Source organism: Podarcis raffonei, chromosome 5 (genome assembly GCF_027172205.1).
Source record: "Podarcis raffonei isolate rPodRaf1 chromosome 5, rPodRaf1.pri, whole genome shotgun sequence".
Lineage (NCBI taxonomy): Eukaryota > Metazoa > Chordata > Lepidosauria > Squamata > Lacertidae > Podarcis > Podarcis raffonei.
Genome location: NC_070606.1, coordinates 36,351,614 through 36,365,443, shown reverse-complemented (window position 1 = coordinate 36,365,443; position 13,830 = coordinate 36,351,614). Strand labels below are relative to the sequence as shown.

The window sequence follows — 13,830 nt, the reverse complement described above, 5'->3', positions numbered from 1 at the left end:
GAAGGTTGGGCAGAGTAGGAGAGGGTATCTAATGAGAGCAGGAATGTTAAATGACACTCCCCAAGATCAAACTGTGGTAGTATCATTTGTGCTAGCACTTGTCCTGCCGCAGCAGGTTGTTTTGGTCAAATTAAATCATGTTAAGTGAGTGCCAGATTTCAGCTCATGGTTAGAATTCAAGTTTTCCTCATGGTAGACCACTGAAATTAATGGACTTAGCTGAGTAATGCTGATTAATTTCAGCAGCTCTAGGTAAAGGTAAAGGGGCCCCTTGACCATTAGGTCCAGTCGCGGATGACTCTGGGGTTGTGGCGCTCATCTCGCTTTATTGGCCAAGGGAGCTGGTGTACAGCTTCCGGGGTCATGTGGCAAGCATGACTAAGCCACTTCTGGCAAACCAGAGCAGCGCAAGGAAACACCGTTTACCTTCCTGCCAGAGCGGTACCTATTTATCTACTTGCACTTTGATGTGCTTTTGAACTGCTAGGTTGGCAGAAGCAGGGACCGAGCAATGGGAGCTCACCCCATCAAGGGGATTCGAACCACCAACCTTCTGATCGGTAAGCCCTAGGTCTGTGGTTTAACCCACAGTGCCACCCGCATCACTTTCAGAGGCTCTACTCTTGAGTAAAAACTTGGTTGAATACTACCTGCTATGTCCTATATAATTCTGTGAGACCGAATAACAGTTTTTTTCACAATACACTGAAACATTCAATTCTCCACTTCTTTAGTTAAGGGGGTTGCAGACGTATACACAGTACCTACCTTGGCATCTTCTTCACTGAAGAGCGAACACCAGGGGGAGCTAATGTTTTTTATGGCCAGCTCAAATGAGCAAGTGAAAAATGCCACCTGAACCAAATCTGTTGTAAAGAAAAGCAACAGTTAGCAACACACCGACAGTACATCAGGTAGGATGCCACAAGCCATCAATGAAATGTTTACGCAGAAAGGGCAACATACAAGGACCACGTCAGTGGTGAACGAAATGCCCCTTTACAAAACTGCAATAAAAAGAGATACAATTTGGGAACCAAGTCCTGTGTATAGAACAAGGCTAGGGAACCCTTTGTATGCTGAGAGTCGTATTTCCTCAGGGATAACATCTTGGGAAATGGATAACAAGTGTGGGCAATGTCATGATTTTCTGTCACTTCTGAACTCCTATCCTCCGTACATCAATTAGGCTTTGAAACAAAAGCTTCCATTGGCAACAACAGAAGCTTTTTTCTAGTCTAATTACTGTGTCAAGGAGGGGCAAAGAGGGATGAGACAGAATGGATCCAAAGGCACCAGGAGCTAGACCTAGCCTGCAGGCAAGAAATTCCCCTATCCCTGGCACAAACAGAGGGGTGACGTGCAAGAACTATGCTTGCAATTCCACAAATGGGTCCGTAGTCTTCTGCATCCCTGGAATCAATACATATAATACACTACAAACTATAAGCAAAAAGAAATGAGCTAGTGAATGCGGGATTTTTATGTATTTCAAGAATGTTTTTAACATATATAAACACGGAATACATGGTGGGTATTAAATATTTGCAATGGAATTATTTGATTAGATTCGTATGAACAAGAACACATCAGTGCCTGGAGTGTTTTATGCATGCAAGTGCTTCTGAAAATATTCACAAACTTGTTCAAAAACTCAACTTAATTAAAATTGCAAACTGTATAAATATAAGCCTCGTTTTTAAGGCTGTTAGGTGAAACTTAACATGTTAACCTTTCTACCATTGAAAGAATCATAATCATATATTCTGTAAAAAACCCAACATATAAGTGAATACGTATACTCAGACAACATCTTACTACCTGCTCTTGTTTCAATCACTTTTAGCAGGGTTATGATTAAAGTAACTAGAAATCATTGTTGCATGTACACTACAGGAAACACAATATTCTTTAGTTAGTTCAGATGGTCAAGTGAAAAAGGACACCAGAACCCAATCTGTAGAAAAGGCAAGTGACAAATGAAACTGTCAAAACTGCATCTATGCACATTTAGTAACAGGATAATGCTTAGTTACACTCCGTAACAAGAGAGAGATGTTTCAGAAGTTGGAGTTACGGAAGTGTCAATACTGTATCATATGACATTGACCTTCTTTACTACATTTATATCTGCATATCTTAGAGCTCCTCCTCCATCAATTATGGCTCAAAATCCCTTGCCTAATGAATTCAAGAGTGAGACAGAAAGGACTTTTTATGCTGCTAGAAAACTTGAATCGATGCATATATCCGATAAAAAGTATGTCTTTCCCCCACTTTTTGTGTTTTATTGGTGCTTAAGTGATGTTCTGTTGTATTTTAAATGGAATGTTAACCACCTGAAACGGTTGATAGGAAGGATAAAATACTGTAGAATGAAATAATACTTCCTGATTCAGTAAAAGGAGACCCATAATGCAAAAAATTAATGCAAATGCACATCCAGATGCCCATTTCACTGTTCATCTGTGTCCCACTAAACTGGGTGCATGTGGGTTTTTAGTGCAGACTGGAATACCTAACGCCATCTGGATTCACAAAGTTATGCGGAATATCTATCACCAGTGTTTATCTTCTAAAAATATGTTTAGGGGTACTCTCATTTTCCTACTCATATTGAAATACTGTCCCTCAATGAGGCCAAACTTAGATTCACAAAATGTTTAGGGGTATGCTTACCCCTGCATCCCCCACAGAAAAAAAGCACTATCACTATCTGGATCCATAAAGTTTGTACGACAACAGCAAGATGAGGACCTCTCCTTTCTCATGAAAATACTTTCTTCCTGGTAAAATCTAATAAAGTTAGCCTGTGGCCCAGGAAGGGGGAAAAGGTTGCCACAAAGAACTTGTACACGATAGTTGGTTTCTCATGCTTCTTAAGTGTTTGACCACAAGCCAGAGCATTCCTTTAGGCAGCCCCAGACATCTGCATGTACCCAGGAGAAACAGACTTACCAAGAAAACCAACCACAAACATCCTTCCTCTATGCTTCACCGCCAGCTGTTCTTTAAACAACTCTGGCAGCAGTCAGTTGTGGGTAGATATCAGGTGGGCACAGAGAACTAGTTGTACATTTCTTCTAGGCATAATTTTGGAAAAGTTGCAGCTCTTGTGGTAGATAGTTTTAGTTGCTTGCTCTTCCTACAGAGGTTCTTGAAAGGGTGCCGACACCAGTAGCTTGTGCCACACACCAAAATAAAGCTTATTAAAAGACAATGTTGATAATGGCTCGTGACATGGATGTTGTTAGTTACTAGCTACAGAGCTTGCTGGTAGTGGATGTTTTGTAGTTAAAAAAAAAAAAAAGCACTGTAGCAGTGAAATAGGCATGTGTGCACCATTACCTGAAAACCGCATGCAAGAGTTGATAGGCCATTTCCTTTCTGCATTCCGCACTCCATCGTACAAATTTTCCCAAGCATCTTCCAATACTTCTAAGAGTGTGTCTCAATGGAGCACGACTGTCTGCTCTCTCCAGGCTACCACAGAAACATGAACTAGGCTTCAGTTTTCGCTCTGCGTGGCACAAGTGTGCATCTCTGCACTTGTGAGAGTCATACAATGCATGCAGCTGAGATACTTTAACTTATGTGAACCAGTCCCTAAGAGCGATGAAAATGAAAACAAGGCACTGGGGGGGGGGGGGCGGCGGCGGGGGAAGGGTAAATATTTTATGTCCCCCAGTCAGGTTCAACAGAAGTTAACCTTTAAAGCTTTTCCAACAGATGTTTATGTTTACTGCTTATTTGCTCTTCGTAATAACTAAGAACAGGTAGGAAGCTGATAAAAGAACATTACCTGCGTTTAAGTCATTCACTGGTAGACACAAGGTATTTGCGATTTTCCCCACTACTTCCTTCATCTCAGGACCTTCCTTGAAGGCATCCAGCTCATGCATAGCCGTATCATTGTCTTCTATATCTTTAACAAATCTTTCACATAGATCAAAAAACCTCATCAGTTTGTCGTTGGTTTCAATTCCTTCTGTTGTCGTGGCTGAAAATGAAAGGCCAAAAGGTTATTAAATGTCGTAAGTTGCTTTAAAGTGGAATATAAATTCACAAAAGCAAGCACGTTGCAAAATATACTGTTAAAACTGAATAATCTTCAGTCAAACACTGAGTTAAAGGTAGTTGCTTCAAGCAAATACAGGGGGCATTTGCTTTTTTATATAAAGCATTTTGCACAGAATTTCTCAAAAGGGTTCTGAAACCAAGGCTTCTGTGAAATCCTCTATCAACATAAAACCTTGCTAAAAGTAAACTGGACAAATGGTTTGTGGAAAGAATATTGTGGGCTTGATTCTAGAAACAATGGACTATAAAGTCATCACAGGCAATAGCCTGCCTGACACTATTTAGGGTCTCACTAAAATCAACCATCTGAACGATCCTGGACCGCTCTTATTTTATCCTTTCCAAATACTGAGCTCTGCACTTTTCCTAGTTCATAAAATTATGATTATCTTCCCAGTAACTACCACCCCTCACTTCTGGGCACTTGGAACTTAAGGAAGTGATTTTGCTCAGTGCCCTTTAGAACATCCATTATTCCTTATCTCCCAACTTTGTGCTACAGCTCATTAGCATTCTGAGTGCCCCTACCTGAAAGCCCAGTACAAAAATCTGAGACTGATCTTCCTCTCCCCCGGTTCCTACATATAAACAAAATACACTACCTCGGAATGTTTCATGTGTTTCAACATGCCTATCTTCTGTGTAACAATTAATATGAAAATCTCATGTAAATTTAACCTACTCTGATGTCAATCACATTAGTTTTTCAATCTGTTGGTTGCAGTTCTCAGTATGCACTGTTTTCATCGTGAGCGAGGAACAAATGGCCCAAACACTGAATATGACCCAAGGAACCTTTGGTTCAAGATTAATTTTAACTGCTGGTATATGCAGTACTGTCCAGCTACCAACAGTGTGTCTTATGTTATTTGTTTATTTAACACAATGAGTGTATCGCTTAATCATTGAAGTGATTTACATAAAATATTTGTACTTTATTTATTCAATTTCCTTATTACTAAAATTTGTATGTTTAAATATACTGCAATATATTTCATACCTGAAATGTCTTAAATGCCAGCGTTTCCAATCTATATCTATACCTATGCAAGCATATCTGCCATGTATTAGTAGTAGTATTAGTATTAAGAGCTATCTCTGTACAGTACGTGTCATTTCATACAATAACAAAAGCAAATGCCTGCACAAACGTTTTTGAAGAGCCAACCTAACCAGGGTGCAGGGGGGAGAGTGAGGCCAACTTTTGAGAATCAGGGTTAGAGAATGATAGTTTAATTAATTAACCTCAGCTTAATTTCTGTTGTGGAATAAGATTTAATCTAAAGGTTCTGTGGGACAGCGGCCCGTGTAATTCTGTGATTTGTTAAATAATCCTCAGAAAGTAAAATGGGAAAGTATGGCTTTTGGAAAAACAGCTTGAGTAAGCAAAAGATCAGTAAAAAATCTGGCTTTACTTCTTCAACCAGATGCTGAACAACACCAAAATCCATCCAATTCAGCCTACTGTTCCATACAACAGTTGCTTCTGGGAAGCTCATAAAACAGGACACAGACATGCTGACCCTCTTTATCCACAGCTTCTGATATTCTAAGCTACTGCAAGTTCTGAACTTGCAGTTTCCATTAACTTACTTAGCATGGCAAATAGATATTGATAAATGTAGAAGGGCGAGGGGGGGGGATGTCAATTTAAGGATGAATAAAAACATTTAAGGAAAGTTAGGAAACAATTCATAATTCGCCAGTTCTGTTCCGGAAGAATAAACAGAACCTATAAGGCATTTTATGAAAAAATAAAATAGAAATGCTTGCTATTATGAACACAAGGAAAAAGAACAGATGTTCCTGATCATAATTGTTGCTGGTTTCTATCAGTCTCAGGAGCCAATGTAGGAGTGTGCCTTCGAGGATAAAGTCGAACCGTTGGGAGCGATACAGCGTCTGCTGTGGCTGTAGAGACCAATAAGGGAGAGACATGTTTTATTGCAGCTGGGGCAGATGAAGGAGTCTGGCTGTGCTGATGCAGGTGTACTATGGCGTTTCTTCTGTCTGCGTTCCTCCGAGTGGTCATTCCTCCTCTGGTCACTGCTGTAAATGCACAACCTGTCTGTCGTTCTCCAGGCACTCCAGTCATCTGCAAGGGATTCCCATACAACGGGACTGATGTTGCCAGCCTTTGTGTCATGTTGGCAGCCATCTTTGTAATGTAGACTTGGTCTGCCAACAGGTCTAGTGACAGCTCCCTTTTCGGGATCCTGCCATCTTCCATTCTGTGTACATGACCAAGCCAGCAGGGATGTCACTGAGACAGAACTACGAACATGCTGGGAATGTGGGCTTGGGAGAACACACCTTTATTTGAGACTCTGTCCAAAATCTACCTGATGCAATGCATATGGAAGGCCTTGAGGCATCACTCCTGGTCCAAAGGCTACCTTCATGCCTTCAAACATTTTGCGAGTGCTAAACCACAACAAAAAAGGCTGGTATTTAAGTTAGCTGTGCAGTGAGCAGGAATATTAGATAAGCACATTAACTATGATTTGAGCAGGTATGCAACTTGCGGGTATTTCTGGATCCTTTGCTGTCGCTTGAGGCTCAGGTGGCCTTGGTGGCACAAAGTGTCTTCCATCCGCTTCAGCTGGTGGCCCAGGGACAGTGATAACCTAACTTCTGTCGTCTATGCTCTGGCAACCTCTAGGTTAGATTACTGCAACATATTATCTGTGGGGCTCACATTTGGCAGCCAGGTTGCTCATCAGAGCAAGACCATTTGAACATATAACACCAATCCTGGCCCAACTGCACTGGCTGCCAATTAATTTCCGGCCCAATTCAAATTGCAGGTTTCGACCTATAAAGCCTTAAATGGTTCAAAACTGCAATACCTCCAGGGCTGCCTCTCCGCATTTGAACTGACCCAGACCCTGTGATCAGCATTGCAGGACTTTTCCATGAGTCCCAGAGGGTGGCAACACCAGAAGGTGCCTTTTATGCAGTGCCTCCCAACTTACAGAATGCTTTCTCCAGAAAGTATTGTCTGGCGCCATGATTATATATATTTAGACGCCAGCCTGGCATTGCTAGGCAAAACCTTTCCTCTTTCTCTCTGTGGCCTTTCTCTCTGTGGCCTTTTAGAAGTGGATGGGGTGTGTTTTAATTTAATTCTTTTCCTCTTGGTTTTAATGTATCTGCTTGGGGGTGGGGAGGGTCTCATATTGCAAACCTAGGCTTCTCTACTGACAACCCTGTCCTACTGAATTCAATGATGGCACTTACTCCCAGGCGCCAAACTGCTTTCACGTGGTGCATTTCATTTTGATGCTTTTTCTTTGCCTAAAGTGCCTAATACGTGCAAATAATAAATAATAATAATAATAAAAATAGTAAGTGGGGTACATTATTGCCGCCTTGGGGTCTTTAAATGGTCTGGACCTCTGCACCCACACCCCAAAGTGCCATCAGCTATCATGAGCATAGCTGGGGGTGGGGAGCAGGGGGCAGTCGCCCCTCCAAATACTTAACTGAAAGTAGCAATTGTAGAATCACTCTTGGGGTCAAAAGAAAGTAGTAAAAAAACTGTTGTTGAGACATATCATTCGGAAACTGCTGGACAGAGCCAAACAGAGGACGATGACAGGTGGGTGTCCCCGCCCTCACTAACATAAATCCTAGCTACGCCCATGCAGGTTATAATGAAGCAGAGAATGGACGGCTTGCTGGGAGTGGGAAGGATGCGGGGTTACTCTCACCATGCTTTTGGGACGTGCCCTGCCGCTGGCCGTCGAGCGCCTGCCGGAGCCCTTCGCGGAAGGCAGCGGCGCTGTCCAGGCACCGGTGCTTGGAGCTGCTGACGAAGGCGAAGCGTCGGTTCCGGGCCAGGAGGCTGGGGAAGCGGCGGGCGAGGCGCCTGGCCAGCATCTCCATGTCGCGGCGCCCCCGAGGGGCCAGCTTGCCGTCCATGTCCGGCCGGAGCCACATGGTCCAGCGCGCCAGGCGGGAGGCGGCGCTGGCGTTGCATTTCCCGGCGTTTCCCTGGACGAGTCCGTGGAGGCGGCCCAGCTTCTGGATCTGCTTGCGCGTCGGAAAGCGGGTGCCGTGGCGGAAGACGGCGCCGAGCTGCAGTGGGGCGCAGGAAGCCGGCGGCAGCGGGAAGCCCGGCTGCGGCGGCCCGAGCGACAGCGGGTCCCGCAGGAGCTCCGGGTGCAGCTCCTCGTAGCGGGACTTGGTGCCGAAGTAGGGGCTCAGCCTCTCGGCCGCCGCCTCCGCCTTCCCCTCGGCGGGCCCCGGCGCCAGGAGGAAGAGCAGCGGCAGCAGCAAGAGGCAGCCGTCGGGTCGCAGCATGAGAGCGGCAGGGAAGCGGCTGTTCTCCTCCTAAGCGCGGTGCCCGGACCGCAACCCCGGTGTAAAGCGCGAAGCCCACGCAGGAAGTCGAGCCACAGGGGCCTCCCCCTCCGCGCTTTGGCTTTTCCTTTCCGCTGATTGGTCGGCGACTCCCCGCCCACTTTCTGCTTGCCCGCAGCCAAAATGGCCACCTCGCCGCATGACTTCTAAACGTTTTAAGCCACTGCCGCCCTCAAGCAAGATGGCGGTTGTTGCTTCCCATCCCTCCCCGTTCTCCCCGCCATCCTATATATACAACAGTGCCCAGCCCTAAGTGGAGTTCAGCCTCCTCGGGAAGGCGGAATAATTGTGCAAAATAAGCACACGACCATATATCTTACTGAGGGTCTTGTCAGAAATACTCAAACAACAAAAAATGCTGCTGCGGATCCCAGTTATTATAAGGCTGCTTTGACTGCAGGTTGAATGGATTTTGGGTGATGCCAACGCTGTTATTTTAGATATGTTTAGACTCCCCACCTCCGTGGCTCAAAGTAGCCCTGTGCTCATATGAAGCTGGGGTCAAGGCTGAGTGAGTGGTTAACAACAACCTTGCAATGCAGTCCAGTCCTAGTATCCTCATAATCTGGGAAACAGTAGAGGCTAAGGCTGAAAGATTTACAGCAAACTTGCAGTGTAATTTCTCTGTAATTACCCAACATTGTTACATTCTAAGGAACATCTAGGTCCTTACAACAAACAGGCTCAAACTATAGATAATACTGGCAAATTGTCAAAGATCTGGTGGTTTTGCCTTTAAAAAGCGGGGGGGGGGGGGGGGACGGCAATGCAAGGCTGCCAAGCTGCTTGCTTGCAGGAATCAGAGACAATTCCTGGTCTGAGAGGACCCTGTGCAGGGAGCTGAGATTCTCACCCCTCCAGAGAGGGGAGAGCTGCTCTTTATGAATATTCTAGATCCTGCTATACCTCAGCCACAATCCTGCAAAAAACCAAACAACAACAAAAAAATACCTTGGGGAGGGAAGAGGGGAAACTGTATATTGAGCATATGCTAAATTTCTGCTTCCAAGCTACAAGATTCCAAAACAACAACAATGTGCCGTGATTCATACCCATTGATGAGAGACTTCTCCCTGGGAGAGCAGGGGAAATACTGAGGCTATCTAATAAGCAGAGTGCCAGCTCATAGAAACTAACCAGATTGCTGTTATTAGCAGGCCACAAACAGATTATTAAGCATTGCAAACATCCCTCCCTGGCATCTTGCAATCAATGGATAATTTACATACAAGGCGGATAATAAGCATGGAAAAACTAACGTCAGTGTTTAAAAATAGTAGCACCCTGAGTGGGATGCTTCAAATAAAGAGTTGTAATGTGATACCACAGATAGAACATGCATTTATGTCTCAGTGCAATTGTCTCTCTTTAAGTTGTCAAATAGCGTGCCCAACAAACTAGGTATCATGTCAAGGTACTCAAAAGACTGCCTGGTGCCAAGTGATTCTGTCTTTCCACTCAGGTCTTTGGCAGAGGCCCTCATCCGCCTCCTACCACAAACAGAGGTTGGTGAGGACATAGCAAGGCCTTTTCCATTGTGGCACCCAGGCTTTTGTGCCCAGGGAGGCCCAGCTGACCCCATCATTGGTGGTGTTTTCATGCCTTTAGACAAACACTTTTATTTTACCATGTTTTCACCCAGAGCAGAGATGGGGAACCTGTGGCTTTTCAGACACTGTTGGACTACAACTCCCATCATCCCTGACCATTGCTTAGAGATCTCTGAGTGACAGATCTCTGAGTGAGTTGCTCCTATTTAACATTAGCAGCAAGAAACTTACACCCCACTGCCCCATAATTGACACTGCTGAAATGAAGAAAGCTCAGGTGGGGATTGGTTAACCAAGGGAGGGGTTTGTGTGGTAAGAGTGTAAGCTCCATTCAGTTTTTTAGAAAACAAACCATGGCCCTTCAAATTCCTTAATTCTTGGCCTCAGAATTCTTTAATTTGAAGTGTTACACCAGGCTCCAGCTGGTGGAGCGGGATTTTAGTTTTTAAAAAACCACACCCCAAAACAACAAAGTACGTCTGAATGACTCTGCTCTATGAAAACACAGTAAGAGAGGACCCAATACAGTCCTGAGATGCTTTGCCACACACTCCTACAGTGGAGCTTTTGCTTTTGTGTGAGGAAAGAAGGTTGTGGCTGTTTTCTTCTCCGTGATCTTTTATGGTTCCCTCCCTTCCCCCCCACCATCTCCCCAGTATTTCTATTCTCTCTCAGATCATCAACTTTCTCCTCTTCCCTTCCCTTTGGCAGTTCCTATAATCAGTGCTCTTTTTCTGGGGGGATGCAGGGGCACGTGTACCCCTAAACATTTTGTGAATGGAAGTTTGGCCTCATTGAGGGGCAGTATTTAAATATGGGTAGGAAAATGAGAGTACCCCTAAACATTTTTAAAGGAAAAAAGCACTGCCTATAATGGTGAAAAAAGGGCTGTGTTCCAGGCATCCTAGAGGAAGTTACTTCACCCACAGCTACAGAAATATTGCAATTTGATAAAATAACAGAGAAAATCTGTGCCGAGCAATTAAAAACCAAAATCAATAAAAAGCATGATCCCATATGTCTTTCTTTGACACATAAGGTTCTTAAAAAAAAAAATAATTCACTCAGATCTCCCTTCCTCAAAAGTACGAAGACTGCAGTCCATATGCTCTCTTATTTGGAAGCATGTGAAATGGAAATAAAAGCAGCAACAAAACATCAAAGAAACATCACATTTCACCTTTCTTATGCAAGAAGAGCTATTAGTTTTGTGTTTCCTCTTTTTTCGAGCTTCCCTAAAGGTGGGCCCTGTCCTTTTGGACTTTATGATGGTGTATTGCATTTGTGTTTTTCTATGATGTTGTTTTTAGTGGCTTATATGGCTGGTTTTATTGTACATTTGGGATTTATTGGAGACTGTGTAGAGATTTTTAATATGAAGAGGTTTAGAAATGGTCTCAAACAAACAAACAAACAAACACTCAGTACAAATGCAAGAAGAGTTTTCTTGTGCGGAGGACCTGGTGAGTGAAACAGAAGAAGAGAGAATGATTCTAATCCTACACTTTTCACTAAATATGTAAAGTGGCTCACACTATTTGGAAGGGGTTTCAGATACTGAACTTCAGGGTGAAGAACTGTCTCAGAGAGACAACTCCCAGTATAAAAAACACTCTTTTCCTTAAAAACTACAGAGCAGCTCCCTTTTAATAGCTTTGTTCAAACACATGCGAGTCAGTGACTGAGAAAGGCACACCTTTAATTAGTGCAGACTGGGAAGCAAACAGAAGATGTTAGGAAGAAATGGGAGGTATTCACAAATACATCACCACTGTGTACTCTGAAAGAAGTTGCAACATCAGCAAAGCAAAGGTAACATTTCTGGCAGAAGGAAAGTTTGATCATCTGTTTTGAGTCCACGTGGCTCTGAGTCATGTCTCTTTCCTATTCAGTCTGTGGTGTTGGGTAATCTTTGCATTTATAAAATGAAATAATGAACAGATCATCACATTTCTTTCCCTGTAACTCTGAATGAAGGGCAAGCGCTGAACAAATATATGCAGATTTGTGCACAAATGTTTTGGAAGCATCTGGGCTTGGTGTGTTACAATTCCAAGGAATAATGAAAGACCCTTTAGATGGCCTAATTCAAATCAGATTGAAGAGAAAGGCAAATGTATCAAAGACTGGTGCAAAGACTGATTTATTATTATAAATATGTTTATTTGTTACATTTGTATCCTGACTTTTCAGGATACAAACTGTCCACTGTGACAGTTAATATAATATAGATGCAAAGAAGTGTAATAAAATACAAATAAAAAACAAGGCACATAAACATAAACAAACACAGCCAGTAGAAGCCAATTTGTACAGATTGGCATCAGGAGCCTGAAAAAGTCGTAAAAGACAGTATTACCTTGGTCTTCTTTGGCAGGTAGTCTGGGAGCAGCCACCAAGGAAACCCATGGTGTTTGATTTATGTAAAATAAATGAAAAAGCAAATACAATAAATGAGGTACCAAAAGCAAACATAACACAACACACTCTATGTGGGTCTACTTATGAAGGCAATCCAGAAACCAGTGCCAAATGTGGCTAGAGTGTTGAGCAAACTAGAAGCAAACAGAAGCAATTAAAAGCATATTTGAAACTCTAGCTACCATTTAATCCAGGCATGTCCAAAGTCCATTTTAGGGGTCTAATCCAGCCTGCCAGTCAATTTAATCCGGCCTCCGTGGCAGTATATGTCCTGGGGTAAAGTCCTAAATAAAGCTCAACAATTGGTAGGAAATGGTAAAAAAAGCTCAACAACTTTGGTCAGCCCTCATGCATGTTCACTCCATCAAATCTGGCCCTCTTTGAAAAAAGTTTGAGCCCCCCTAATAATCTATTAGTTACCCTGGGACTTCAGAATTGAAGGGAAGCCCACATGGTCCCCATCCATCTGCCAGAGGACTCAAGAGGCAATAGGACACCATACTACTTCTTTTACAGAAAAAATGCAAACGATCCATGGTATGAGGAAGATCAGACTAGGCCCAGCCCTTGGCTAGAAAAATCACATCTTCTTCCACACCCACTGCCAGTAAGAACTGTGTTATAACTACCCGGTGTTCTGGGACTGCGAAGTCGAGGGACAGTCTGGCTCTATTTCATTGGCCAAATAACTTGAAGCCAATGATAATTTTTGTTACTGACTCTAATAATGGGAAGTGGGTGGCATAATTAAGTGTATCACGAAACATATTCCTTAAGCTTTAGAAGAAAGTCAGCTTTATGGCTCCTGAGTGTACTAAATCTTTTACACACACACAGCCAACCACATGCCCAGTCTTTCAACATCATTGTTGCATAGCTTTCTGCCCAGCCTAGGGTAACCCTCCTTTTAGTAATACTAGTGGGGACATGATTCCCCACTTGGAAAAACACCCTGCACTTTTATTGCTTATAGACCTAATTACTGATAATGCATCCCTCCCCCCCGAGTGCCTTCAGTTTGCATTCAAGTTGGTGCAGTATGGGTGTTTTAAAAATATATGCCTGCATGTGTCCCTGAAAAGAAAATATAGTCTGATGCTAATATAGCAGTCACATTTTTTTGTCTTTAACTCCAAAAGATCTGTGGCTAAATAGGGACTGGAACCAAGGTCTCCTAGTCTGATTATGGGGCATATTTAAGGAACTCCCTAGAAGACATCTATCTTAATAAGACCATCAGGTGAACCTGAGAGTGAATGGAGGAACATGTTAGTGACATGGAATCATAGAATTGTAGAGTTGGAAGGGATCCTGAGGGTCATCTAGTCCAACCCCCTGCAATGCAGGAATCTTTAGGCCAACATGGGGCTCGAACCCATGACTCTGAAAGGAAGAGCATCATGCTTTATCAACT

The 13,830-nt window shown here is 43.3% G+C and overlaps 1 protein-coding gene across 2 annotated transcripts in view; it reads right to left on the bottom strand.

Moving 5' to 3' along the window:
- The window catches only part of MINPP1 (multiple inositol-polyphosphate phosphatase 1), a 29,125-nt gene extending 20,572 nt beyond the window's left edge, over window positions 1-8,553 (bottom strand). The window contains exons 1-3 of one of the 2 annotated variants that reach the window (XM_053388626.1): window positions 7,794-8,553; window positions 3,803-4,000; window positions 769-866 (exon numbers count right to left, since the gene is read on the bottom strand). In XM_053388626.1, the coding sequence (XP_053244601.1) occupies window positions 769-866; window positions 3,803-4,000; window positions 7,794-8,385 (888 nt within the window). In that variant the 5' untranslated portion in view covers window positions 8,386-8,553. The remainder of the gene's footprint in view (window positions 1-768; window positions 867-3,802; window positions 4,001-7,793) is intronic. The other variant, XM_053388625.1, reaches the window with a different exon arrangement.
- Window positions 8,554-13,830: the final 5,277 nt, after the last annotated feature.